At 39.5% G+C, this 27,244-nt stretch overlaps 1 protein-coding gene across 7 annotated transcripts in view; it reads right to left on the minus strand.

Annotated features, from left to right (window-relative positions):
- Positions 1–22,063, minus strand: part of IWS1 (interacts with SUPT6H, CTD assembly factor 1) — a 65,203-nt gene extending 43,140 nt beyond the window's left edge. For 3 of the 7 annotated variants that reach the window (XR_002646961.2, XR_016394192.1, XM_022590563.2), the window contains exons 1-3: positions 21,752–22,063; positions 19,573–19,691; positions 16–1,087 (exon numbers count right to left, since the gene is read on the minus strand). Coding sequence is in view for 5 of the 7 variants with exons in the window: in XM_022590563.2 (XP_022446271.1) it covers positions 16–1,087; positions 19,573–19,691; positions 21,752–21,785 (1,225 nt within the window). In the remaining 2 variants the exon portion in view is untranslated. The remainder of the gene's footprint in view (positions 1–15; positions 1,088–19,572; positions 19,692–21,751) is intronic. The other 4 variants (XM_022590564.3, XM_022590561.3, XM_022590562.3 and 1 more) reach the window with 4 other exon arrangements.
- Between the last annotated feature and the right edge of the window lie 5,181 nt (positions 22,064–27,244).

The raw sequence follows: 27,244 nt of genomic DNA on the forward strand, positions 1-27,244 counted from the left end.
AAAATAATCCCTTACATGCTTTTTCTTCATCGTCACTATCAGAAAGCACAGCAGCTTTCCGCTTTGCTACTTTCTCCTCCACCCCCTCTTTTTCTTCATCCTCATCACTGTCGATTTTGGGCCTTTTTGGTTCTTCCTCCTCGCTGTCAGAACTGCTGAACCGCTTCCTGTCTACATGGGCATCTGAATGAAGGGGGTCAGCCTGCATTTCTGTGTCCTCTCTCTTATTCTCCCCGTCACTGTCCTCATCAGACACCGGCTTCTGTCTGTGTCCGGGGGCAGCCTCAGCTTCTGAATCGCTGGCAGGCCCCTTCTGAGGCTCCTCGCTCTCAGAGTCACTGGCTTGGGGCTTGGGAAGCTCCTCATTTTCAGAATCACTGGTTTGGTGCCTTGGCGGGTCCTCGCTTTCCGAATCACTAATTCGGGGTTTGGGAAGCTCCTCATTTTCCGAGTCACTGGCTTGGTGCCTTGGGGGGTCCTCACTTTCCGAATCACTGATACGGGGTTTGGGAAGCTCTTCATTTTCCGAGTCGCTGGCTTGCTGCCTTGGCGGGTCCTCGCTTTCTGAGTCACTGATCCGAGGCTTGGGAAGCTCCTCACTTTCAGAGTCACTAACTCGAGGCTTGGGAAGCTCCTCATTTTCCGAGTCACTGGCTGGGTGTCTTGGGGGCTCCTCACTCTCAGAGTCACTGACTTGGGGTTTTAGAGCATCCTCTGTTTCCGAGTAACTGGCAGGACTTTTGGGGAGCTCTTCAACCTCTGAATCGCTGGCAGGGGGCTTCCTAACATCTTCATTTTCGGAGTCGCTGGCGTGCCCATTAAGCAGCTCCTCGTTTTCAGAGTCGCTCACAGGTAACTTCCTGGGCTCCTCATTCTCAGAGTCGCTCCCATGGTGATTGGCATCCTCGTTTTCAGAATCACTCGCAGGAGGCTCTGCATGCCCTTCGAATTCAGAGTCGCTGTCCTTTTGCCTTTGAAGCTCCTCACTTTCAGAGTCACTGGCATTAAGATTTGAGGGGTCATCGTTCTCAGAGTCTGTCACATGATGTCTTTTGTTGAGACCATCTTCTCGATCACTAGGTTCATTCTGAAAAATCAAGGGAGAAAAAATTAGGAAAGTGCAAAAAAAGCTTTGGTAGTAAAAATGTTAAAAATTTTCAACTTAAAAAAAAAAGCAGGAATACGCATGCTTAAAGGTAGAATTCTCATCCTATATGTATATGGAAACATCCCACTTTTAAAAAGGCCATTCATCTGTGAAATGGTAGCATGGTTTAGATCCCAAAATGAGGAACGATAACCTGCCTTCATGAATCTGTAAAGCACAGACCCCCAGATTACTCTACGGTACCTTATACTTTGAAAAGCTAGATTAAACAACAACAAAAAATAAACCTTAACTTCCTCATATAATTCTAGCTCCTAAATATATTCTTTAAGTACATACAAGCAAACATGTACCCAAGTTCTCTTAAAAAAGGAACATTCTTGGGTTTTATAACGTTAAAGTTCTTTCAAGGAAGAGAACTATAAAACTTTATTGAAAGGGCCAAATTATACTTAGGGCACATTCTCCCAAGTGAATCTGAACAAATAAGGAGAGGAGCAGAGGAGCAATTAATAGAGCCAAATACCATGTTAGGGTCTCTCCTGCTAGTTTACTCCTCACGAGAGTATTTTTCATGATAAGAAAACTGAGGCTTAGAGCAGTCTTGGACATATATCCAGTAACCCTGGCACAAAAGTTTAAGTTTTAGGGAAAACACTGACTAACCTAGCTATACTAACAAATAATGTTATATGAAGTAATCTGAAAACTCTAGGGTACAAATTTGATATTATAGCTATGTTTTATAAATGCAGAGAAAAATATATAAAACTAAACATACCAAAATACTAATAACTAGAATGTGGGGAATTTTTTCCCTTCTATAATAGTATCTTTACTTTCAGTAACATGGTAATTAATATTCTGGCTTAAAAAGTAAAGTACTTCTGTGTTTGGGTTTTCCCCCTTAAAAGTTTACTGAGCCAAATATATATATATATTTTTTTTGCAGTACGCGGGCCTCTCACTGTTGTGGCCTCTCCCCTTGCGGAGCACAGGCTCCGGAGGCGCAGGCTCAGCGGCCATGGCTCACGGGCCCAGCCGCTCCGCGGCACGTGGGATCTTCCCGGACAGGGGCACAAACCCGTGTCCCCTGCATCAGCAGGCGTACTCTCAACCACTGCGCCACCAGGGAAGCCCTGAGCCAAATATTTTTCTTTATAATATATGACGGACATTTCCTGAACTTACCACAGATCAATCTTCAAGGAACAAAGAGCCTTTAATAAAGTATATGCCCACCATATCACGCAATGAAATAATTAAGCAGTAAGAGAATATACAGTGACAAGATAAAAGGCATTAAAATGTTTTCACAAAACCCACACTTTAACTTGCTTCGGGCTCATTTAAAGAAGATTAAGTATGTTGTGTCTACAACTTCAGAAAGAGTACAAAAAATTATAAAATAAGCTTATAAAATATGTTTGAGGGTTTTTTCCCTCCATATTTCATTGCCATCTTGATAGCACAGAGTTCCAAACATACAGTAGCTGCTATACATATTCATTCAAGTATAACACATTCAGGAAACTTTCTAAAATAATAAGCTTTTCAAATTTCCCAAAGATATTTTTCTTTTATTATCATGGGACACTCACAGCATAGCACTGGATTCCTTGTCAGTCATACATCCTACTACCCCAATGAAACTGGCATTTATCTATTAAATTAGGACAGGAGAAATAACATAGAACCTTTTGATACAGTACAAGATATAGTACTCTATATATTGGTAGAAGCTTACTCTTGGCCATACTTCAGAATTTAATTCTTTTATATTTTAAAAGAATATAGATGAAAAAATTAACTATCCAGAATGTAAGCCCTAAGAAGGCAGGCATTTTTTGGTCTGTTTTCTTCACTGAGAAGGCACACTCTGTGCTTCAGAGCACAGAATGGTGTCTGGTATATACAAAATCACAGTAAATTCTTACTAAGTAATTACTTACTTACCTACTTACTTACTGTGTAAGAAAGTAAATACTTAATTTTCTCATTTAATAAAAAGAGTTAAATGAGAATAATTTAAAGTGAGGAATAATTAACAAGTATTTGTTTAATGTCTACTACGTGCAAGGTGCTAGGAATCAAGGCTGAACATGTCTCAGTGCCTGACCTAAGGAAATGTTGTCTAATGAGCCAGCCAAATATACCATAACAATACAGTATAACATGCACTGTTGTGAAGGTATGTGTGACATTCTGAAAGCCTACCGGAAGTGATTTATATGAGACTAAGCTATAAAAGGTGTGTAGACAACAGGTATTGGGAATTAGTTTGTGATGACTGAATTAAGAAGTTAACTGCATTACTGAGGGCAGAAGACGAAACATACAGGTACCAGCAGAGGCAACTAAAGCAGGAGGCAAAAGGGGAATTGTTAACTGGCTTTTGGAATGCTTTCCATGGCATACACATGACATAACTCTAACAACATGTTCGTGTGTGACTCAGCTGCAAACAACAGAAATCATCTCAGGCTAGCTCCAGAAAAAAAGAACAATCTTTCCAGAATCAAAGTGGAATAAATGGCTAAAGGCTCAAGAAGGGTAGGAACCAAGGCAGCTCAGAGAGCTTAGGAAAGGAAACTCAAGGACCTTTCACTAGAGCACTATCAATAACATGACTCAGCTCCCACGTTGCTAAATTTCAGTGTCCAGGATCTAAATTTTAAATTCCCAGGAGACATAATCTAACGGGCCACGGCAACAGAGGATGTCGTTACTCTGTGACTCAATGCCAGAGCAGGGGCACAGCACTGGGAGCCACTCCTAAAGAAAGGAGAGATACCATGAACTGAGTAGTCTTCCCAAAACTTATCTCTTACACTCTACCCTGGACTTCCCAACACATGGTGTATGCATTCCAAACAAGCAACCATTACAAGGACATTACATGTAATTCAGGATTGTGAAACTTATGAATTCCCATCAATTTTTGAGGAGTCTCATAAAATCCTGAGTATCTATCCATTATGTGTGGCACAGTGGGGAAAACGTGGGAAATCACTGCAGTAAGAAAGTACTGGTCGACAGACTCAAGTTAAAGAAGGCAGTTAGGTGAAGACATCATAGGGTTTGGGAAAAGAGTTAAGCTTAAAAGTTATCAAAACACTACTCAAAAATTTTAGACTGGTTTCAGCAATTAGTCTAAATTGCAAACTTAAAAAAAAATCCAAAATACAGTTTTTAAAAAGTCAAATATGAGTACAACAAATCAATAGTAGAAGCTGCCATTTAAATGCTATTTCTTAATAATATTTTTAAAAATCCCTAATTTTACCTGTCAGAGAAATTGAGCACTCTAAGTGTCCTCAGAGGCTTTAGAACTGTCTATAATGCCTCACACTTCCCTCTTATGATCATTTACATTGTAGTTATAAATAACTTCTGGTTACCCATAATGAATGATCTGATCGTTTATCTCAGCAATCAAACAGTGACACACTCTTTATGACCAGCGCCATAATATACATGCACAGAGATAATTAACATTTTTAAATTACAAAATAAATAATAAAACTGCTGTAAAGGCAAACATCAATTTGTAAATTACAAAGTAGTATAAGAATGTCAAATAGGAGTCCTTGTAAAGAACCAAACAACTCAGGACACCTGTTTCCAGTAAAAGAAACTCAAAACTGTTGAACTTGCATTCCAACCTTCCATCATAAATTGGTAAAACATTCAACACCAAGTCACATAGTAAATTCCATGAAGAAATATGTATAGGAGCATTTTCAAAAACATGTTTTACTGGACCTTAGTTCCAGAAGATATATTTGAAATCCACATCTTGGAGTTTGTCAATACATATCATCTTAAAAGCATAAGGAAGAATCTGGGAAATCCAGTTTTTACTACACAATGCTGTTAATCCAGGGTAGGTCCTGGAATGCTGCAAGGCTTTGACTCTGAGAAACTCCAGCTTTACAGCAAGCGCACACACACATAACAAAACGAAGATGTATACCAGTGTCCTTTGTTGATCTTAGAGCTGGTTGATCTTTGAATCAGTCAAAAACAGAAGCACTCCTGATGAGTACTAGAAAAAGAAAATGTCTACACAAAGCCTAAGAGTTTATAATGGGGACTTCCACAGGGGTGCAGTGGTTAAGAATCCACCTGCCAACGCAGGGGCCACGAGTTCCATCCCTGGTCCGCGAAGATCCCATGGGCCGCGGAGCAACTAAACCCATGCGTCACAACTACTAAGCTTGCGCTCTAGAGCCCGCGCACCGCAACGAAGAGTAACCCCCGCTCACCGCAACGAAGAGTAACCCCCGCTCGCCGCAACTAGAGAAAGCCCGTGTGCTGCAACGAAAACCCAACGCAGCCAAAAATAAATAAATAATTTCTGAGAAAAGTTTATAATGATGAAGCAAACTCCTGCCTACCTCTCCAGACTCATTTCTGCCCTCTCACCACCATCAACCCTATGTGCTGCAGCAGCAGTTCCCAAACTTTTGCATAAGAATAACTTGGGGAGCTTTGGAGGAAAACATACAGATTTTTGTGCTTCTCACCTCCAGATATTAATACAGTAAGCTTGGGGAAGAGGTCAAAGAATCTGCATTTTGACATCTAATCCAAGTGATTCTAACCGCACATTATAATTTTACTGCAGACACATGGAACCACTAACTTCACTGTTACCTCCATGCTTTTACCTCACCTTGTCCTTTTCATACCTCAACACTAGGCAAAAATACCCCCTTCCTGAAGCCTCTTCCATCCTCCTCTCTAGGTAGAATTGACTCTGCCCAATATAATGTGACAGTTCACAACGTGGACTTTAGTGTTGGTAAGACCTGGGGTCCAAACACTAGCTCGCAGCCACCTTCTACTGTGTAATCTAGGGAAATTTTCTTAACTTCTCAAAACCTCAATTCCTCAATATGACAGAGTCAGAAATAGTTTCTATAACTTAGAGGGCCGTTCAGAGGACCAAATGCATGTAATGTAGTTAGCATGTGCCTGTGAGCATTCAATACATGTTGTTAATCATTTATAACAAAAATATCTTATTAATTACAAAACATTCACCCTTCAAGACTCAGCTCAAATACATCATCTATGAAGGCTGAGCTGGTCAGTCATTCCTTCTTACATGTCCCCATAGCATCCTGTATCTCTACCTCACTGAAAGGTGATTTTTTACACATTTATCTTCATAATATGATTGAATAAATGACCTTAAGATCAAAAAACTATCTTTTACCTTCAGTATACAGAAGATACTCAAATTAAATTCACTGAAATAAAACCAACCCACAAGACAATGCTTAACAAAAAAGAACCAAAGCAAAACAATATTCTTCTCCTCAATTTGGTAGACTCAAAGACAAAGGCTGAAACCTAACACAAAAAAAAGAAGTGTAGATGGAATCAAAAGAACTGATAAGAAATAGGGTAAACAAGGACGGCAAAAACCAACAAGAATCTTCTACGGGCTCTGATCTACTCCCCATAGGAATACTTTCCTTATACTAGCACAACGTCTCTGTGGAAAGATCCAAATGACCGCAGACTGCCATCTTTACTCAATTCAAAGCAAGGTTGGAGCTAACAGGGCTGTCACCAACTTCAATGACAGATGGATGGTTGTGCCCACTAGGCTTTGCCTACAGTCAGAAAACAAGGAGAAACTATGTGCCATTTCCAAACAACCTCTTCCTCGATTGTCCCACATACTACTTTTTTCCTGTGAGAACCTCAGGAAGGGAACACTACTTTTCTATGCAGATGAAATCTACAAGCTGTATTTTTATTTTATTTTTTTAAAGTTTTCTTTTTTTAAAAAATTTATTTATTTATATTTATTTTTGGCTGTGTTGGGTCTTCGTTTCTGTGCGAGGGCTTTCTCTAGTTGCGGCGAGCGGGGGCCACTCTTCATCGCGGTGCACGGGCCTCTCACTGTCACGGCCTCTCTTGTTGCGGAGCACAGGCTCCAGACATGCAGGCTCAGTAGTTGTGGCTCACGGGCCCAGTCGCTCCGCGGCATGTGGGATCTTCCCAGAACAGGGCTCGAACCCGTGTCCCCTGCATTAAGCAGGCAGATTCTCAACCACTGTGCCACCAGGGAAGCCCGACAAGCTGTATTTTTAAATGCTTATTACCTTCAATGTATTTCTGTGGAATAAAAACCAGCTGACCACAATCCACAACTAATTTCACACTGTTCAAGAGAATTTTTTTTTTTTTTTTTTTGGCCGCACCTTGCAGCATGTGGGACCTTAGTTCTCAGAACAGGGATCGAACCCATGCCCTCTGCCCTGGAAGTGTGGCGTCTTAAGCACTGGACTACCAGTGAAGTCCCCAAGAGAATATTCAAGTAAAACAACAAAAAAATTAGAACTGGCAACTAGTTATAACTAGGTCACATTCATGCTCAAATTGCTTTATTAAAAAATGTGTTTCCAGTGATGACTATTCAAAACATTTTTTAAAAAATCATTCCCCTTTTCCCTATCTGCCCTACCGTCAACATTGTGTGAAGATTCTGAGTTCTCAAAGTGCTCTACACAGAATAAATATACTTGAAAACTCCCCTGATATTCATATCCCTATATTTAGAAACCTAGCCCAAAAGATGTTAATAACCTAGAAACAAATAATTTAAATATGTAATCAACTTATTACTGCAATTGCTTATATATACATTTCTTTAAGAAACCAGGCCTAAACTTAAGAATATTATTTTTAAATTTCATTTCATAAGGTAAGTCTCTTTTGCTTTAAAACAGTGGGCCTCAACCTCATAAAGATTAACTCTTAACTAGCCCCCCTAAGAAATAATCTGCCTAATTACTATAGAGGCTAATTGTAAAATAATTAAAGGAAATCAGATTATGTCCCCTCAAAATATGCCTCTGACATAAAAATTTTGATCTGAAGGCAATTAATAAGCAGTAAACACAAGAGTAGCTCTCTCTGTCTTCCTTCCTTTTCCTTCAAAAGGCAGGATATTCCCATTACTGGAGACAGACTGTCATTAGCCCAAAGACACCAGCAGAGCAATCAGCAAACAAACTTTACTACATTAGTTTCTTCCCATATATTTACCTTCGCAGTCTGTCACCCTTGGAAGCCTAGAACTGCTTTCCTTTGTCCTGTCACTTCTCCACAAAATGATTACTCTTTGTTGAAGATGTTATATAAACTAGAATTCTAAGCTACTGCTTTGAGTTACTCTCTGTTGAGTTTTCTCCTGTGTGATGTATGCTGCACATGTTAATAAACTCGGTTTTTTTTCACTTGTTAATGTCTTTTTGTTAAAGAATTCCAGCTGAAAACCTAAGATGGGTAGGGGTAAAATTTTGCCTCCCCTACATAACTGCTATTACAATTTTCAGAGCTGCTACATAAGTTTTACTTAGCCCTCATAATAATTATTTTAACCCACTGTCAAGATGGTGGAGCTAAGGCTCAGAGGTGAAATAATTTTTCTAGGAGCTGACAGTCATTATGGTTATTAAGTGGCAAAGCCAATATATGAAACTACACTTTGGCCATCACACTGCCTTTCACTCTGAAGAGCTATGCAAATACAAAATTTTATCATCATCACCTAAGAGAGATTTGCTGTTACACCATCTAACCCAAACAATTCCTTCAGTATCATCTTCCATTAAGCTATCCCACTTTCCAGGTCACAATACTCATTCTTGAAATATAACAAGTCCTTCTCAATTCTAGGCCTTTGAACCTGCGGCTCTCTCCAGCTAGAATCATCACCAGCACCCCCAACTGGCTTCTCCATCTGGCAATAATGTCAGACTCGTTCCTCAGAGTCCACTCAGCCCACCCTCCCATCCTCCCATGGCCCTTTGTATGTGCCCTTTCTGTAATTTTAAAGTATATTTTAAATTATTTGACGCATGCTAGTAAAAATAGGTAACCATATAAAATGATGGGACAGTTATTCTAACTATTCTCCCTTTGATTTTAAATGTGCCAACACAGGAAAGTATAAAGAAAATTAAAATCACCTTTAATAACCCAAAGATCACCATCATTTCTAATTTTTACAAGGAATTTCTTCCCAATCTTTGCTTTGTGTTAATTTACTTTAAAAAAGTAAACAAGGATCTAGAATCACAATTAATTTAATGGCTGTAACACACTGAATTCTCCCATGTCACAAAATACTCTTTGAAAACAATTTTAATGGACGCGTTGCCATTCTTACAAACGTTCTATTTATATTTTAATCACTAGTTTTTTATATTGTTGGATACTTCTTGTTTCCTTTCTTACGCTTTCTACGGTCATTTGTCCATTTCAGTGTCCTCAGCCTAAGGGTAGCTCTAGGTTCTCCCCTAAGGGGGCATTTGTGAATGCGAGGGACCATTTTTGGTTGGCAATGACTGGAGAGGATATGTTACTACCATTTTATTTAATGTTTGGGAACCAAGATACTAGATGTCCTGCAATATACAGGCCTGCCTCCAAATGCCAACAGCTGGCTTACTCAGAATCACCTGTTTAGGAAAGCAGCACTGGGCTGCTCTCCATGTAGAGGAGGCCAGACAGGACCCACACACACACAGGCAGGAGACCCAGTGAGATGAAAGAGCCAAATGGCCTGAACAGAGACTGTGGTAATAGACAAGTAAAGCATCCTGGGTTCTTCTGGAATGTGAATTGGGGAATATGGAGAGGTCTGACCAATGATTAGAAGAGAGAAAAATGAAGCCAGATGAGGACTTCTGATATGAAAATGAAAAGCTCTGCTGACCCACTCTCCAGTGAAACTGGTTAAAAGTATTTAAAAACAACTATTCAAAACCCCTGGAAATGGTCCTAAAGACAAAGAGAGAATAAAGAAACATCTATCCAAGAAGATCTACAAAAATTTGTAAGAGAAGCAGAAGTATCTGGTATCTGAACCAAGACCATTCCTCACTTTCAACTTCACAGCTCAGTCAGAAAGGCTCTACTCCAGGCTGTTGCAGCCAAAAACAAAGGGTACTCTTTCCCTCTAGCTTCCAGGGGCAGGGTGTCTTCCCAGGAAGAGCCCGATGTCAGCATTTCTCATTCTGCCTCCAGCTACCTGCTGCTGAAGGTAAGTTCCAGGCAAATATAGTTGCAAGTGGGGGCTCCCATCTTCTGCCCAGCACTCAATCACAGTAAGAAGGCTCTGCTTTGGGTACAGCACACTGACAATACTGGGGCCCTGATCACCCTTGCCCCAATTTGTGTGACAGTGGTTCCATGCCAAGAGAGGCAAGCCAGGAGCACCTCAGGCTGCTATCAAATCCCCACTGCACACTGAGAGCTCGGCTTCTAGAACTGGGATGTCACTCAGAAAGAAACCTGCCGTCACCCTCTCCCCACCCCCTACCACAAACTCCAGAGCCCCGGCTCAGAGATTTTGCTTGGGGAAAAAGCAGGCAGTAAAGTAGATAGCTTCTAATTTTTCCCCAAAGAAACCAACTTCATTTGTAACCAAGCTTGGGGACGTTCAGGCTAAGGCACTTTCACTAACACTGGAAACTGGTGGAAGGCACTTAGAAGGAGATTCAAAATACAGAATAAACTGTAGGCCAGCTAGTCTGCAGGAGATAACCAGGTAATAATACAGCTGGGAGGAGCCATCCTGAGGTCAAAACAAAGCAAACACAGACCTCAGAAATTATTCCTTCAAAGGAGCCAGAATTTGATTAGACTAACTTGTTGAGCAATTTATGACACAGGGCATGGCTGGAAATAACAGAGCCATCAGCGGAGTTTTTTTTTTGTTTTGAAGTATGTGGGCCTCTCACTATTGGGGCCTCTCCCATTGCGGACCACAGGCTCCGCGGCCATGGCTCACAGGCCTAGCCGCTCCGCGGCATGTGGGATCTTCCCGGACCGGGGCACGAACCCGTGTCCCCTGCATCGGCAGGCGGACTCCCAACCACTGTGCCACCAGGGAAGCCCCCTCAGTGGAGTTTTAACAGCTGATTGTGGTCAGAGAAAGAGCAAAAAAGAGCCCTACTAATACCACTGTCATCCCAGGTGACTGTGAGCATGTCCCAAACTGCACATCTCTGAGGATGCAACACCAGAGATTTAAAACTGTGGGTGAGGAAACAGTATTCACTAAAATCATCCAGCTAGTCACTAAACAATTACTCTAAAATGTCCAGTTTCCAACAATAAATTAAAAGGCATGCAAAGAAACTGGAAAGTATGACCCATAACCAGGAAAAAAGCAGGCAATAGAAACTGCCTGTGTGAGCAACCAGATATCAGATTTATCAGGAAAAGACTTCAAAGTGGCCATTTGTAAACATGTTAAAAAAAATAAAGGCATGATGACAATATCATATCAAATAGAGAATATATATAGAAATAGAAATTTGACTAATCACCTATAAGAGTAACCCAGTAAGATTAACAGCTGACTCCTCAATGGAAACAATGGAGGCAGAAAGCAGTGGGATAACATATTCTAAGTGTTCAAATAAAAACTATCAACTAAGAATCCTATAACCAACAAAGCTATCTTTCAAAAATAATTAACAAAAAAGAAATGAAAACTTTTCTAGATAACCAAGAAAAGGAAAGAATTTGTCAAGCAGACCCACTATACAAGAACTGCTAAAGGAAGTTCTTCAGGCTGAAAGCAAGTGACCTCAGTGAATCCACATGAAAAAACAATAAGCACCAGTAAAGGTAACTGTGTAATTATGAAAGACAGTATAAATGCATATTTTTTCCTTTCTTAATTTAACTGATTTATATAACAGTTGCATAAAGTAATATGTATATACTGTATTGCTGGACCTGTAATACATAAGACCAATGACAGTAGAAAGAAGGTGGGTGGGAACAAACCTGTATTACACTAAGGAAATAACTTCTATAACAATGCATTGTTGGATTTTAGCATTAATAAATATAATATGTATAACAATAATATTATAAAAAGAGAAAAAGAATAGAGCCACATAGTACTAACCTTACTATATACCATTGGAATTAAGCTACCATAAATCTGAAGCTGATTCTGATTAATATATGTGGTAAACCCTAGAGCTACCACTAAAAAAAAACAAACCTCAAAACCATAGTAAAAATATTATTAAAGAAATTAAAATTGCACAGAGTATTAAAAATATAACTACAATAATTTGTTAATGAGTAGTACACTAGAGAAAAAGACAAAGTGTGACATCAAAAACATAAAATGTGGGGGAGAGCAAAAATGTGTAACTTTAGCATGTACTTGAAGTTATCAGCTTAAAATAGACTGGTATAAGATATTTTACATAAGCCTCATGGTAACCCACAAAGCAAAAAGGTATACTAGATATACAAAAAAAATTTTTTTAAGTAATCTAAGCATACCGCTAACAGAAAATCATCAAACCACAAAGGAAGAGAGCGGGGAGAAGGAAAAAAGGAATGACAAAACAGTCAGAAAACAAAGAACAAAATGGCAATAATAAGACCCTACCTATCAATATTTACTTTAAATGTAAATGGACTCAATTCTTCAACCAAAAGATAGAGTGGTTAAATGGATGGGAAAAACAAAAACAAAAACTGAACTATATGCTGTCTACAAGAGACTCACTTCAGCTTTTAGGACACACGCAGACTGAAAAAAAAAGGATGCAAAAAGATATTCCATGCAAATGGAAACCAAATGAAAGCAGGGGTAGCTATATTTATAATCAGAGAAAATAGACTTTTAGCCAAAAACTATAATAAGATACAAAGAAAGTCATTATATTGTATAATGATAATAGAGTTAACCCAACAAGAGGATTTACCATTTGTAAATATTTATGCACCCAACATCAGAGCACCTAAATATTAACAGACCTAAAGGAAGAAATAAACTATCAACACAATAATAGTAGGGAACTTCAATGCCTCACTTTCAATAATGGATAGATCATCCAGACAGAAAATCAATAAGGAAATATTGGGCTTAAACCACACGTTAGGCCAAATGGACTGAACAGACATTTACAGAACGTTCCATCCAACAGGAGCAGAGTACACATTCTTCTCAAGTGCACACGAACAATCTCGAGTACAGATCATATGTTAGGTCACAAAGTAAGTCCTAATAAATTTAAGAAGATTGAAATCATACCAAACTTCTTTTCCGACCACAATGGTATGAAAGTAGAAATGAGTATGAGTATGAGAAGTACGAGAAGAAAACTGAAAATTTCACAAACATGTGGAGATCAAACATCATGTTGCTAAACAACCAATGAGTCAAAGAAGAATTCAAAACATATCTTGAGACAAATGAAAATGGAAATATTGATATAACATACCAAAATTTATGGAATACAGCAAAGCAGTTCTAGGACGGAAGCTTACAGCAATAAATGCCTACATAAAAAAAAATCTCTCAAATATCAACTTTACACCCCAAGGAACTAGAAAAAAGAAACTAAGCCCAAAATTATTAGAAGAAAAAAAAAATAACAAAAATCAGAGCAGAAATAAATGAAATAGAGACTAAAAAGACAATAGAAAGGTCAATAAAATTAAGACCTGTTTTTTTACAAAAGATAAACAAATAGACAAACCTTTAGCTAGACTTACCAAGAAAAAAAAGAGGACGGAAAGAAAACTATAAAGGAAAGAGGAGACATTACAATTGATACCACACAAATACAGAGGATAATAAAAACCAAGAACTGTGTGCTGAGAAATTGGACAATCTATAAGAAATGGATAAGTTCCTAGAAACATACAAGCTACTAAGACTGAATCATGAAGAAACAGAAAATCTAAATAGACTGATTACTGTGAAGAGATGGAATCAGTAATCAAAAACCATCCAACATAGAAAAGTTCAGGACCAGATGGCTTTACTGGTGAATTCCACCAAACATTTAAAGAAGAATTAATACCAGTCCTTCTCAAAGAGTGCCAAAAAATTGAAGAGGAGGGAGCACTTCCAAACTCATTTTATGAAGCCAGCATTACCCTGATACCAAAATCAGACATGGACACAAGAAAGGAAAATTACAGGCCAATATCCTTGATGAACATAGATGCAAAAATCCTCTACAAATTATTAACAAACCAAATTCAGCAATACATTAAAAGAATCATACACCATGGTCAAATGGGATTTATTCCAGGGATGCAAGGATGGTTCAACATCCACAAATCAATCAATGTGATATACCATATTAACAAAATGAAAGCTAAAAATCACATGATCATCTCAACAGATGCAAAAAAAAAAGTAATTCAACGTTGATTCATGACAAAAACTCTTAACAAACTGGGTAAAGAGAGAATGTATCTCAACATAATAAAGGCCATATGACAAGCCCACAGCCAACATCACACTCAATGGTGCAAGCAAAGGTGTAAGCTTTTCGTCTAAGATCAGGAACAAGACAAGAATGCCCACTCTCACCACTTTTATACAACACAGTATTGGAAGGCTTAGCAATTAGGCAAGAAAAAGAAAAGGCATCCAAATCAGAAAGGAAGATGTAACATGGTCTTTATTTGTAGATGACATAATATATAGAGAAAACCCTAAGACTCCACCAGAAAACTGATAGAACTAATCAATGAATTCAGTAAAATTGTACAATACAAATCAATATACAAAAATCTGTTGCACTTCTTTACACTAACAATGAACTATAAAAAGAAATTAAGAAAACAATCCCATCTATAATTGCCTCAAAAAGAGTAAAAGAATCTAGGAATAAATTTAACAAGGAGAGTACACTGAAAACTGTAAGACACTGATAAAAAAAAATTGAAGACACAAATAAAAAGAAAGCTATTATGTGCTTATGGATTAGAAAAATTGATATTGTTAAAATGACCATACTACCCAAAGCAATCTACAGATTTAATGCAATCCATTTCAAAATTATGGCATTTTTCAAAAAACTAGAAAAAATAATCCTAAAATCTCTATGGAACCACAGAAGATACTGAATAGCCAAAACAATCTTGAGAAAGAACAAATCCAGAGGCATTATATGCCCAGATCTCAAACTATATTACGAAGCTACAGTAGTCAAAACAGTGTTAACACTGGCATAGAAAACAGACACATAGATCAACCGAACAGAATAGAGAGCCCAGAAACAAACCCATGCATATATGGTCATATGATCTACAACAAAGGAGCCAAGAATATACAATGAGAAAGAATAGTCTCTTCAATAAATGGTGTTGGGAAAAGTGGACAGCTACATGAAAAAGAATCAAACTGGATTACTTTCACACCATATACAATAGTATACTCAAAATGGGTTAAAAACTTAAATGTAAGACCTAAAACCATATAGCTCCTAGAAGAAAACATATGCAGTGCACTCTTTGACACTGGTCTTAGCAATGTTTTTTGGATATGTCTCCTCAGGAAAGGGAAACAAAAGCTAAAGTAAACAAAGGAACTATATCAAACTAAAAGTTTGCATAGCAAAGGAAACTATCAACAAAACAAAAAGGCCGCCTACTTAATAGAATAAAATATTTGCAAAAAATATATCTGATAAGGGGTTAATATCCAAAATACACAAAGAATTCATACAACTCAACATTAAAAAAACAAATAACCCAATAACAAAATGGGCAGAGGATCTGAATAGACATTTGGCCAAAGAAGTCATACAGACGGCCAACAGACACATGAAAAGATCAATCATCATCACGGAAATGCCCATCAAAGCTACAATATTACCTCACACCAGCTCTTATGGCGCAGTGGTTGAGAGTCCGCCTGCCGATGCAGGGGACACGGGTTCGTGCCCCGGTCTGGGAAGATCCCACATGCCGTGGAGCGGCTGGGCCCGTGAGCCACGGCCGCTGAGCCTGCGCATCCAGAGCCTGTGCTCCGCAATGGGAGAGGCCACAACAGTGAGAGGCCCGCGTACCGCAAAGAAAAAAAAAAAAGACAAGAAATAACAAGTGTTGGGGAGGATGGGGAGGAAAGGGAACACTTGTGCACTGTTGGTGGAAATGTAAACTGATGCAGCAAATGTGAAAAACAGTAGCAGCAACTTAAATGTCCATCAATTGACAAATGGATAAACAAAATATGGTATATCCAAAGAATGGAATATTACTGATCACAAAAAGGAATGAAGTACTGATACATGCTACAACTTGGATAAACATTGAAAGCATTAAGTGAAAGAAGCCAGTCACAAAAGACCACATGTTATACAATTCCATTCATATGAAATGTCCAGAACAAGGAGGGGTTGGGGGGTGGGGGTGATAAGGAGGTAACAGCTAAAGGGTTTCTTTTCAATGTGATGAAAATATTCTAAAATTGACTATGGTGATGGCTGTACTACTGTGAATACACTAAAGACCACTGAATTGCATACTTTAAAATGGGTGAATTGTATGGTATGTAAATTTATCTCAATAAAGATATTTGAAAAAAAAAGGTGATATTTTTAAAGGTCAAATTTGACACAAAAATCCATGATGAAAAAAATACCAAAATTTAAATACTAGCATACATACGACTAAGTTTTCCTTTTGCTTCAGGCTCCAATATGGACCAGTAAAGCACTGTTACTGATCCTGACTTTAAGATTTTGATTTTTTTCATCATATTTTTTGCATTGTTTTAAAATATTATCTTGATCTTTTTTAACAGTTTCCTTAGAGATCTAAAGAAACACATGCAGAATGAGTATTATAGATAAAATGAATTAAAAAACAAACCAAAAAAACAAACCACAACTAGCCTGAACTCCAAAATGCAAACGGGAAAAACATTATTTGGAAAAATCACGTTGTGAGTACCATCTTGCAGCAGGCAAAACAATGCCCCCACAAAAGATGTCCACATCCTAATCCCCAGAACATGTAAATATGCAAAAGGGATGTGCAGATGTAATTAAGGATAGGAAGATTACCCTGGATTATCTGAGTACGCCCAGTATAATTACAAAGGGTCCTTATGGGAGGGAGGCAGGAGGGTCAGAGTAAGAGACAGACATGTGAGAACACAAGCAAAGGTCTGAGAGATTTAAAGATGCTACAGTTCTAGCTTTGAAGATGGAGGAAGAAGCCATATGCCAAGGCCTGTACAGCTAGAGAAGGCAAGGGAGCAGATTCTCCCTTAGAGAAGGAACACAACCCTGGTGCCCCCTTGATTTTAACCCAGTGAGACCCACTTTGGACTTCTGACGTCCAGAATTGTAAGAAACAAATCTCTGTTTTTTTAAGCCACTAAATTTATATCAGGTTGCTATGGCAGCAATAGGAAACTAATACACATCTTTTAAGCTTGGGGGCTATAACCTGCACTGCTCCATTTAATATAACTGTACTCTTTCAAGGGTACAATTGGCACTCAAACTACTAGAAGTTTAGCAAATTAGGATAACCCTCCTGGAGGGGAAAATCTACGAAAAGCACAAAAATATGTTCATGGCAGACTTCATTTATAACAGCTAAACAGTCTAAATGTTAATAATCAGGAAACTGTTGAATAAGTAATAGCCCATCCATATTATGAAATATTATGCAACCATTAAAAATTACACTTAGTGGGAATCTTTAACGACATGGGGAAATACTTAAGTATAATGTTAAGTGAAGAGATAAAAATGTTATATTGATACATAACATATATAGTAAAAACACAAGTAACTTAAAATGTATACATACGTTCTATATAAGGAGAACAAAAATGCAGGAGAAATAATGTAAAAAAGTTAATAGTCATTTCTGTGACAGGAGTATGCTGACTTCAATTTTCTTCTTTAAACTTTTATATGATTTCCAAATTTTCAACATGCACATTTATTTATTTAGAATCCATCTCATTAAAAAAGTAGTTGAAAAAAAGAAAGTCAACACTACATTTATACATTTATAACTGAAGCGTGAAGCCATCAGTCAATCTCCTGATGCTGTTTTCCAAAATGGAAAGTTAAGATATTATACACTAAATAAACTGTAACAATGTTTATGTTATCAAATAATTTCTACCTATCAATTACATTTTAATTAGAATTTAGTCTAAATGCTTAAGAGTGTACCAGAAACTGAATGACGTCAAAATAACTAAAAGATAAGCCTTCCTCTCACTTCTGATCTCACCTGCCCCCTATTTATTCTAGCCACAACGGCTACCACCTTAGATCTTTGTTAGGAATGTTCATCCCCTACATAGACACGTGCTATTCCTTCACCTCCTTCCACATCTTGATTCAAATGTCACTTTCTCAATAAGGCCTACGTGTACCTCCCTATTTAACACTAAAGCCTGCCCTCCACCTTGGCACCCTTCACTCTGTTCAAACTTTCTTCTTTCTCCACAGCATTTATCACCTCCTAACAAACTACAATTTTTAAAAAGAAGTGTGGAGGGCTTCCCTGGTGGCGCAGTGATTAAGAATCTGCCTGCCAATACAGACAGGGGACACGGATTTGGCCCTGGTCCGGGAAGATCCCACATGTTGCAGAGCAACTAAGCCCATGCGCCACAGCTACTGAGCCTGCGCTCTAGAGCCCACAAGCCACAACTACTGAGCCCGCATGCCACAACTACTGAAGCCTGCACGCCTAGAGCCCGTCCTCCGCAACAAAAGAAGCCACCACAATGAGAAGCCCGCTCACCGCAACAAAGAGTAGCCCCCGTTCGCTGCAACTAGAGAAAGCCCGTGTGCGGCAACGAAGACCCAATGCAGCCAAAAACAAAAAAATTTTTTTTTAAAAAGTGTATATTGTTTAATGTCTTTCTCCCCCTGCTGGAAAATAAATCCAAGGAGAGGATTTTCGTGGCAGTGGAACCTCATTTAGTCACTCAAAAGAGCCTGACACATAGCAGGTGCTCAAAAAATATTTGTTGGATATATGAATATACTAGTGATATGTCAAAGGACAGAGTCAATAATACAATCTCTAACAACTGCATCTACTACTTAAAATTGGACAATTTTCTGTGCATGTGCAGTCAAGCAAAATATATGGTATATTGGCCATCTTTATCATTCCTACGTTTCAGTTTGTGTTTACCAAAAACTTACACCTGAATTATTGGAAAATGTCCCAATTTTATTTTGTTAACATTGTGCAGTACAGACTGTATAACCAGGGAAGCAAATTAAAATCATATAAATTTAATAGGTGATAACCACCATCACTTTCTATTTCAATTGATGTTTCTTCAGATTGCAAATCCGCACTGCCCCACTAAGACATCATTCTGGGAATGGGGAAGCCTAGTCAAATATCAAAAGCCTGGCCTATTTTCTGAATCAATAAGCACAGTTGAAACTGCCTAATATCCAAAATGGGACTCAATCAATACTTATTTCCCTGTGATTTCATAAGTAACCAGACTATCCCTATTTATTTACTTTTAAAGCAGTTATCTATCATTTTTGAAGGGTTTGAAGCCTAGACCCTAAGACAGGGTCTCTACAACTCCTAAATAAAACAGGTCTCATAGAATATGCAAGGGAAAAGCCTCCCCAAAGATGTTGTTTAGCCAATACCTCTGAATGACGTTCTACACTTCCAGTGTCTGATCCAGAGTGCTGCTCATTTACATCATCCTCAACGTCTGACCCTGAATCCCGTTCATCCTGTACTGGGGTAGCGCCACCATCATCTGCTTAAAAATAAAACAAAAACCCACTTGAGGTGTAAGATGGACGACATCTACAACCGAAATGAACACAATGAATCAAGAAAAATGTAAGAGCAAGAACAAGTGTAAGAGCACTGATGAAGCATAACTAATGATGCTAATCTGGGAATAAGACAACAGTACAATACTTACATAAATACCAATAATCATAACTTGTATTGTTGACACATGTGGCAGCGAGAATATATCATTAAAGGAATATGAAGCTTAATAAATATCACTAAGGACCAAGTCAACAAACTAATAGTGTGCACTTTATTTCAACTTTATGTTAAAATAACTGAGTCTGTTTTCTCCATAGCACTTACTTACCACCTTCTGATGTACTACATGACTTTCCAAGTTAGTTTTGTTTAATGTGCTTCTCTCCTCGCTTGAATGAAAGTGCCAAAAGAACAGGGATTTTTGGTTCACTGCTGAATCCCTGGAGCCCAGAACACTGTCTGGCACAGTATTTGTTTATGAATGAAGAACACAAGGAACTCCAGTCCAGAAATAGTGTAAACTCCTTAAAGTAAAGCATATACTACTATACTATTATAAAACGAATTGTTACCTATCTTTAACCAATACTTTAAAAATACAAAGTAAAATTGTACTGAGAGGAATTTAGAGTTGTTGGAGAATATGGGAAGCCTTGGTTAGGAGTTTACTAAAAATAAATAAATTTTTAAAAATGAAGCACTCAACTATAGGAGAATCAAAAAAATGTGTAAGAATGAAATCAGTATCATACTAATGAGCTTCTCTACTTAGCTAAGGAGTAAATAATATATATATTTAATATTTAATATTCTTATCATATAATCATAATAAAAATTCTGAAGTGTAATGAAAATGTATGCTTCAATGGTTAGAATATGGGGGAAAGAGGGCACAGAGAGGCTAAGACCCTGTCCTAGCATAACAGGAAATCGTTACACAATGCCTAAAAATGATGCAACGAGATAGCATAAGTTAGGAATACAGGGATGAACGTCAAAAAATGGCTAAAAAAATGAAAAGTCAGGAAATTGCTAACTTTTCATGTCTTTCAGCCCGTTATATACACATATTACATATGATTACTTATTTAAAAGTAATTTAAAAACACAAATGAACTGACAACTATTTTTGAAAACATCAGGAAACCGTTTAAAGCAAAACAGCAGTATGTGTTTGGAAACGTGTTTGCAGTCACTACCATTCGCCATCACATAATAAGGAATCGAAGTGAACTCAAAACACAACGGAGTAATTAACGCTTAGAAAATTATTTAAGCTCTTTTGATAGAGAATACTCAATGGAACTAGGACACAACAGGAAAGCAAAAGTAACGTTTTTATTCCCCACGAGGTTCTGCCTTATTCGTCTTTGGATCTCCGGTGGCTAGCACGGTGTTAGCAGAGGGGGTGGGCCGTGTTTACAGACTAAACAGGAAAAGAAAGAACTTCAGTGAGGAGAAAGGGGAAAGATCTCAAGGTGAAGGAAAGGAACAAAAATCGCTAGTAAGCCCCAGAGGAACACGCCTTATTGTAAAATATGTATACAACTCAAATACGGGTCCTACGTGTTTGTTCTTTAATGGGAGAAACTAGTTTGCAGGCGAGATCAAACTAGTACCAACTCCTAGTGAAAAGTCTACATAAGATCCTGCAACCCCACTGAACAGCTAACTCCCTCGGATTCTCGAAAATCACTCTCAACTCCTGAAAAAAATCCCCTATCAGTAGACCTTCCCTCGTACTTTGCACACAGTAAGTGTTTGATGTATGAAAGTGGCTCCCTAATGCAGCAACGTCCTTCGCCGATTCAGAAGACAACTGTCCCTCTAAAATCCCCTCTCCGAGGTTCTAACTTCGGGGGCCGCAGCCCGTCGGCGGGCTCTCAGCGCTCAGCCTCACTCCACGTTAGACCCAGTCGGCGGAGGGCAAGTCTCCGGGGCGTCCCTCCCCTCCCCACCCCTCCCCCGCGGGAGTGCGAGGCCAAGCCCGGCCAAATAACCGCTCCGCCCGCAGCCCTGTCCCCTAGGTCCGGGCCCCACCTGACTGGTCGCCGCTGTAATATTCCGAGTCCATGGCAGGCGGGTCTCGGCGGGGAGTGTCTGCGCCCCGCGCCGCCCCCGTCACCTCCTTCCCGGCTCTGTGACCACCGACGGCGCGGCCCGGTGCTCAGAGGCTCCCACCCGACTAGAGGCCTTGGAGGCTGCGGAGATTAAGGCAGCAACAGCTGCAGCCGCGAACAATTCGACCTAGAAAGCCCGGGCAGGCGAGGCCGTACCCGGAAGGCTGGCAAGGTGTGTGGGTCACCGCACTACTTCCCAGAAGCACCTCTAGGGCCAAAATGGCGCCTGCCCACGACCCTCAAAAGAATTCAGTGCGCAGGCGCCGTCACCTGTCATCCGGCCAATGAGAAGGCGCAACGGTAATGACGCACGACACGACCGGAAAGGAGACTACTGGGAAAATTGAGCGGGAGCCGCGGCTGAGGTTAAAACCTTCCCTTGGAGGAACCTGGTCTGTTCCCCATGGAGATGATAATGTTACTGTATGGGTTCTCCGTCCGCGCCTTGTTCGAGGACCTTCTAATTTACTCTTCTGAAAAATGAAGACCCGCTAAAATTAAATTTTCCATCATACGGAAATTAACTGTTGTTCCCATCATGCAGCGAGGCGCTTGATTCCCGCCCTTAGTACGGAGAGGAAGTGGCGCATTGCCCTCTGGGACTTGTAGTTCGAAACCTGGCGAGGTAGGCTGAGTTACCAAGTGGCATGATCAAAAGGGCCTCTTTTCAAGGCATTTTTCTTCCTTTCTTTTTAAAAATAACGACTTAACTTTCATCTTAAAAAGCCATTTGGTCAACAATACGAAGTACAGGTTTTTGCTTCCAGAAGAGTCCCCCCTAATGAAATCTTGAGGAAGTCACACTGTTGAACTTTACTTGAACACTATATGCTCCCCGGAAACAACAAAGGTTAGAAACTTCCTGACCTGTCAGTGTGCCCAGAACGGCTCACTGTAAAGAACCATCCTTGTCCCTATCTCTTAGGTAAAACTCACTCTCCACCCCTTTTCATGAGTCCTGTAAGACTTACAGAAGACCCCCTTGTTTACCTGTGACAAGGCCAAAGACCTTTCCCCATTTTTCTGAACCTGCTCGTAAGGGCGGACTCAGATCCTCAAACTTCCTGTTCAAATCTTTGCCCTCTAAAACTAGCTAGATACGGAGATAAATATTTTCTGTTCAGTTGACTGATTGAAACTTCTGATTGCAAATCAATCCCGACTATAAATCATCCCACCTTCCTCCCTATGAAAGCCTGAGACAAAACCACACAACCTAGACATTCTGATCTTCATATCTGGTGTGCTCTCCCTATTGCAATACCCCAAATAAAGTCTATTTCCTTGCTTGTTTGTTTTTCTCTTAAATAAAGAGGACAATGTTACTACCTTTGGATTGGAGGAGGGCCAGAGGAGGTATAAGCAAATGTTCCCCAGCAGGTATAGAATTGCAGAATTAGGGCCTTTTGTTAGTGACAAAGCATACACCTTGAACTGGATTTCTGGGCATGCCTAGCCTGCTGTAAGGCCTCATGTGGTGCCCTGAAAGGTCCGTCTCCTACCTTGGAGTTGAGATATGTGAATTCCCTGATGCTAGCTTTGCTATGAATTCTCAAAATGCCTTTAATGTGAAGCCACATTCCAGCTTTGATAATCCTGGAACCCTTTGTTAGCCAGTCAGAATATGCTGGCAGAACCCAGTTCTGGGCTCCAGAGAAGGATATGAAAAGAGAAGGAAGAGAGAGGGATGGTTTCTCTGGAAATTGTCATTTTCTTGCAAGAGAGTTCATGGGCATTCTTGCCCCTGTATAGTGGAAACCAGCTTTGAAATCCAAGTCTGCCCCTTCAGCTGTAAGAATGACATCTTCTCAGGCTGTTGTGAGAATTATAAGAGAAAGGAATTAATGGTGCCTGGAACCAAGATGCAAAATTAAAATATTCATTTCCTTCCATTTAATAGAAGAGGCCCCAGGATCTAAGCTCTCTTCTAAAGAGAGTGGGTGAGATTGTACCTGTGTAATAAGGCAAGGTGAATAGGGCAGAAGTCCAGGAAGAGATTAAATGGAAGGGAACCCAGTGCAAATCCTGCCAATAAAGAACTTGTAATTTCACAAAAGGTACAAGACCAACAGCCGTGAAAGTAATTGGGCTAAACGATGTAATTACAAGAGGATAATTGCTGAATTTTAACATAAAGATTCTAACTGTCCTGGCGGTTTGGAGAATGGAGAGATAGAAGTGGACTGAACACACAGTAATGTGCGGAGCCCCAGAAGGCTGTAAGGAAGTGTCAGATCTATTTTTTGTACTCAAGAAGCCATTAACTTAGTGAAACAGGACAAACTTTTTGAAATAAACATAGAGTCTTAGTCAAAGCATTGTGCCTGTAAATGCAAACACAGCTCCAGGAAAGTTTTCCAGAGTCCCTTTTCACCAGCTAGCTGTCCTTCAGAGCCCCCAGTGGAGAAATCCTGGAGCAGCACAGGTGTGCTTTTCTGAGTCCTGGCTGCCTTGCATCTTGGAGACCACCATCTCTCCAATCCTCATTCCTCCCTCCAGTCCCAGCACAGCTGGTCCATGCTGGTGGTGGTAGAGAGGCTCTCAGGGGGGGAGGCTGTTTTTCCCACCAAGGATAATAAGGACAGAGAAGAGAGGAAGGGAGAAGTGAGCTTGCAGCCATCCAGAACTCTCTTTCCCTTGGCTAATAACCCAGAGACACATAAGATTTATCTGACCAGCCTTTTGAGACACTGTAACTTGATGAACATGTCTCGGAGTGAAATGTTACACAATATAAAGAACAGCTTGGAACTGGCAGAGCTTCATACTGGGGGCTCAGAGATCTGGGTTCTGGGTCAAGCTCTGAGCTTATTGTGTCAAATGAGGGAGTTGAATCAGAAGATTTCAAGGCCCTTTAATTTCATTATTCTATGTCAGAGAAACCAGGTCTCCAAGTCTGACCTGCCTTCTTGTGTTTGAGCCACTAGAGGGCCCTGCCGGTGAAGAAATGAAAGAAGCAAGTGCGTTCTAAGCCTGCTCCCCAGGTCTGTGCACTGTTCTCACACCCCAGCCCCATGACTCACTAGGACACACGCAAGATGTGTCCTGCCAAGTCATTTGTAATATTGAAAAGTGGGACTCGCTTGAAAGCCCATTAATAGTGGTTAATGAATCACTAAACATCAGTACCATGGCACTCCACACCGCCACTAATACAATTGAATTGAGTCTTTAGCTCTCATATGGAAGGATCTCCACAATATATGAAGTGAACAAAACGGTCATAGAATACTATAAGTGGTATAACATTATTTATGTGAACAACCAAAACAGCAAACAAAAACCCAACCTAAGAATTCCTTCATAAAAATAGAAGGAAAAGAACTTTCTAACAAAGATTGAAAGCTAAAAGCCATAAAAGGCTGAAAATTTTGACTAAACATAAAAACTTTAAAAAATAATAAAATAAATGTAAAAACATATGCGTAGCAAAATCCACACACCATTATCAGAACCAAGAGATAAATGATTAGGAAGTTTAAAAAAAAGTATTTTTCAACTCATATCATAGACCAAAGGGCTAATCTCCCTAATGAATATAGAGCCCCTAGAAATCAATAAGACTAATAACTCAATAGAAAAATGGGCAAAGGATATGACAATTCACAAAAGAGAAAAAAAATTTTATAAGGAACAAGGTTTTTTTAAATAAATTTATTTATTCCTTTATTTATTTTTGGCTGTGCGTGGTCTTTCTCTAGTTGCAGCTAGCGGGGGCTACTTTTCGTTGCGCTGCACCGGCTTCTCATTGCGGTGGCTTCTCTTGCTGCGGAGCACAGGCTCTAAGTGCATGGGCTTCGGTAGTTGTGGTTTGCGGGCTCAGTAATTGTGGTGCATGGGTTTTGTTGCTCCGCGGCATGTGGGATCTTCCCGGACAAGGGATCAATCCCGAGTCCCCTGCGTTGGCAGGTGGATTCTTAACCACTGTGCCACCAGGGAAGTCCCGAGAAAATTTTAATGGCTTTAAGATGCATGAAAATATATACTAAAGTAAGATAAAAGCAAATTAAAATTATATTGAGATACTAATTTTCACTTCTCAGATTGCAAAAATCTGATAACATTCCATTGGTGAGGCTATGGAGGGAGAAGCCCTCTCATAGGGTGCTGGTGGGAGTATGTTAGTGTAGCTCCCTAAAAAAAGCAATCTAGCAATGTTTATAAAAATTACAAATGCATATGCCCTTTAGCCTAGCAATTGCACTTCAGAAAATGTATCCTACAAATATACTTTACTATGTGCAAATAATGTATCTACAAAATTATTCATTGCAGCACTATTTGAAAAATACTGGAAATAACCTAAATGTCCAAACAGGAATGATCACAAAATTATGATACACCTGTACAGTGGAATGTTACGTAGCTATAACAAAAAACAAGAAAACTCTCTTATGTACTGATATATAAAAGATTTATAAGCTGTGAAAAAATGCAAAGTGCAAAACAGTATGTCATCTTTTGTGAAAAGGGGAGGAGAACATATATTTGTAACTATATCTTTTAAATTTGAAAATCGTATAAAAAACAAAATATTGGTGTCTGTCAGGCGAAGGGAGGACAAGGAAAGAGGGTGGGAATAAGCTTTTAAGGTTTTTAATAAACACATAACATTTACTCTTGCTCCACGTGATAACTCCTATACAACTCTATTTAATTTTGTCATGTTATATCTGTGAAAATTGATAAGCAGTAGCCTCATTTAAAATGGAGTCAGAAGGCCAGAAAGGGGAGCTCTTATGCCCTACTGCTCCACATCAGTTACAGACCCGACAGAAAGAAGTATCTTTGCATGTCCAACAGGAAGAAGATTACTGCTTTACTACCCAGCAGGAGGAAGGAAGAAATTTTCCTTGCCTGGTAATAGGCAGCCAATGAGAAACGGTCACACCTTAGCCAATGAAAAGCCACTACACTTCAAACTCCCAGTTTCCTCCAATGGACTCCGTTTAACAGCCCCTCCCAATGCCCCCTTCTCTATAAAGAAAATGGACCTCTCCTTTGTTCACTGGGTGAGATTGCAGTTCACCATAGATTGCATGTCGTGGACATGAATGAACATTTTGCTGGCAAAATAACTGGCTGTTTTATTGTTTTAGGTCAGCATATCAAATTAACTTCACAGCCCATATCTTGAAAGCTTACAGCCCATAACTTGAAAACCGGAAGTGCCAGTCTCCAGTTGCCCATGGTGTGGAAGCTACCCGGACCAACCTGCTATGATTGGGCCCCATCTCTAGGCCCAGTGATCCAGGCAGAGATATCTTCGTGGATTCTGGTCTTGCCTTTTATAGAAACCATAGGTGTGTGCCCTGCCCTGAGCAAAGCCTCTTCAACGCACAATTATGTGTGTGGCTGAATAATTATTCAAGTTAAGGGCTCTTTGTTTTTGTTTTGTTTTAGTTGGTTTTGG

Source organism: Delphinapterus leucas, chromosome 8 (assembly GCF_059928025.1).
Source record: "Delphinapterus leucas isolate spDelLeu-1000000601 "Yukka" chromosome 8, BTC_Dleu_Yukka2, whole genome shotgun sequence".
NCBI classification, from domain to species: domain Eukaryota; kingdom Metazoa; phylum Chordata; class Mammalia; order Artiodactyla; family Monodontidae; genus Delphinapterus; species Delphinapterus leucas.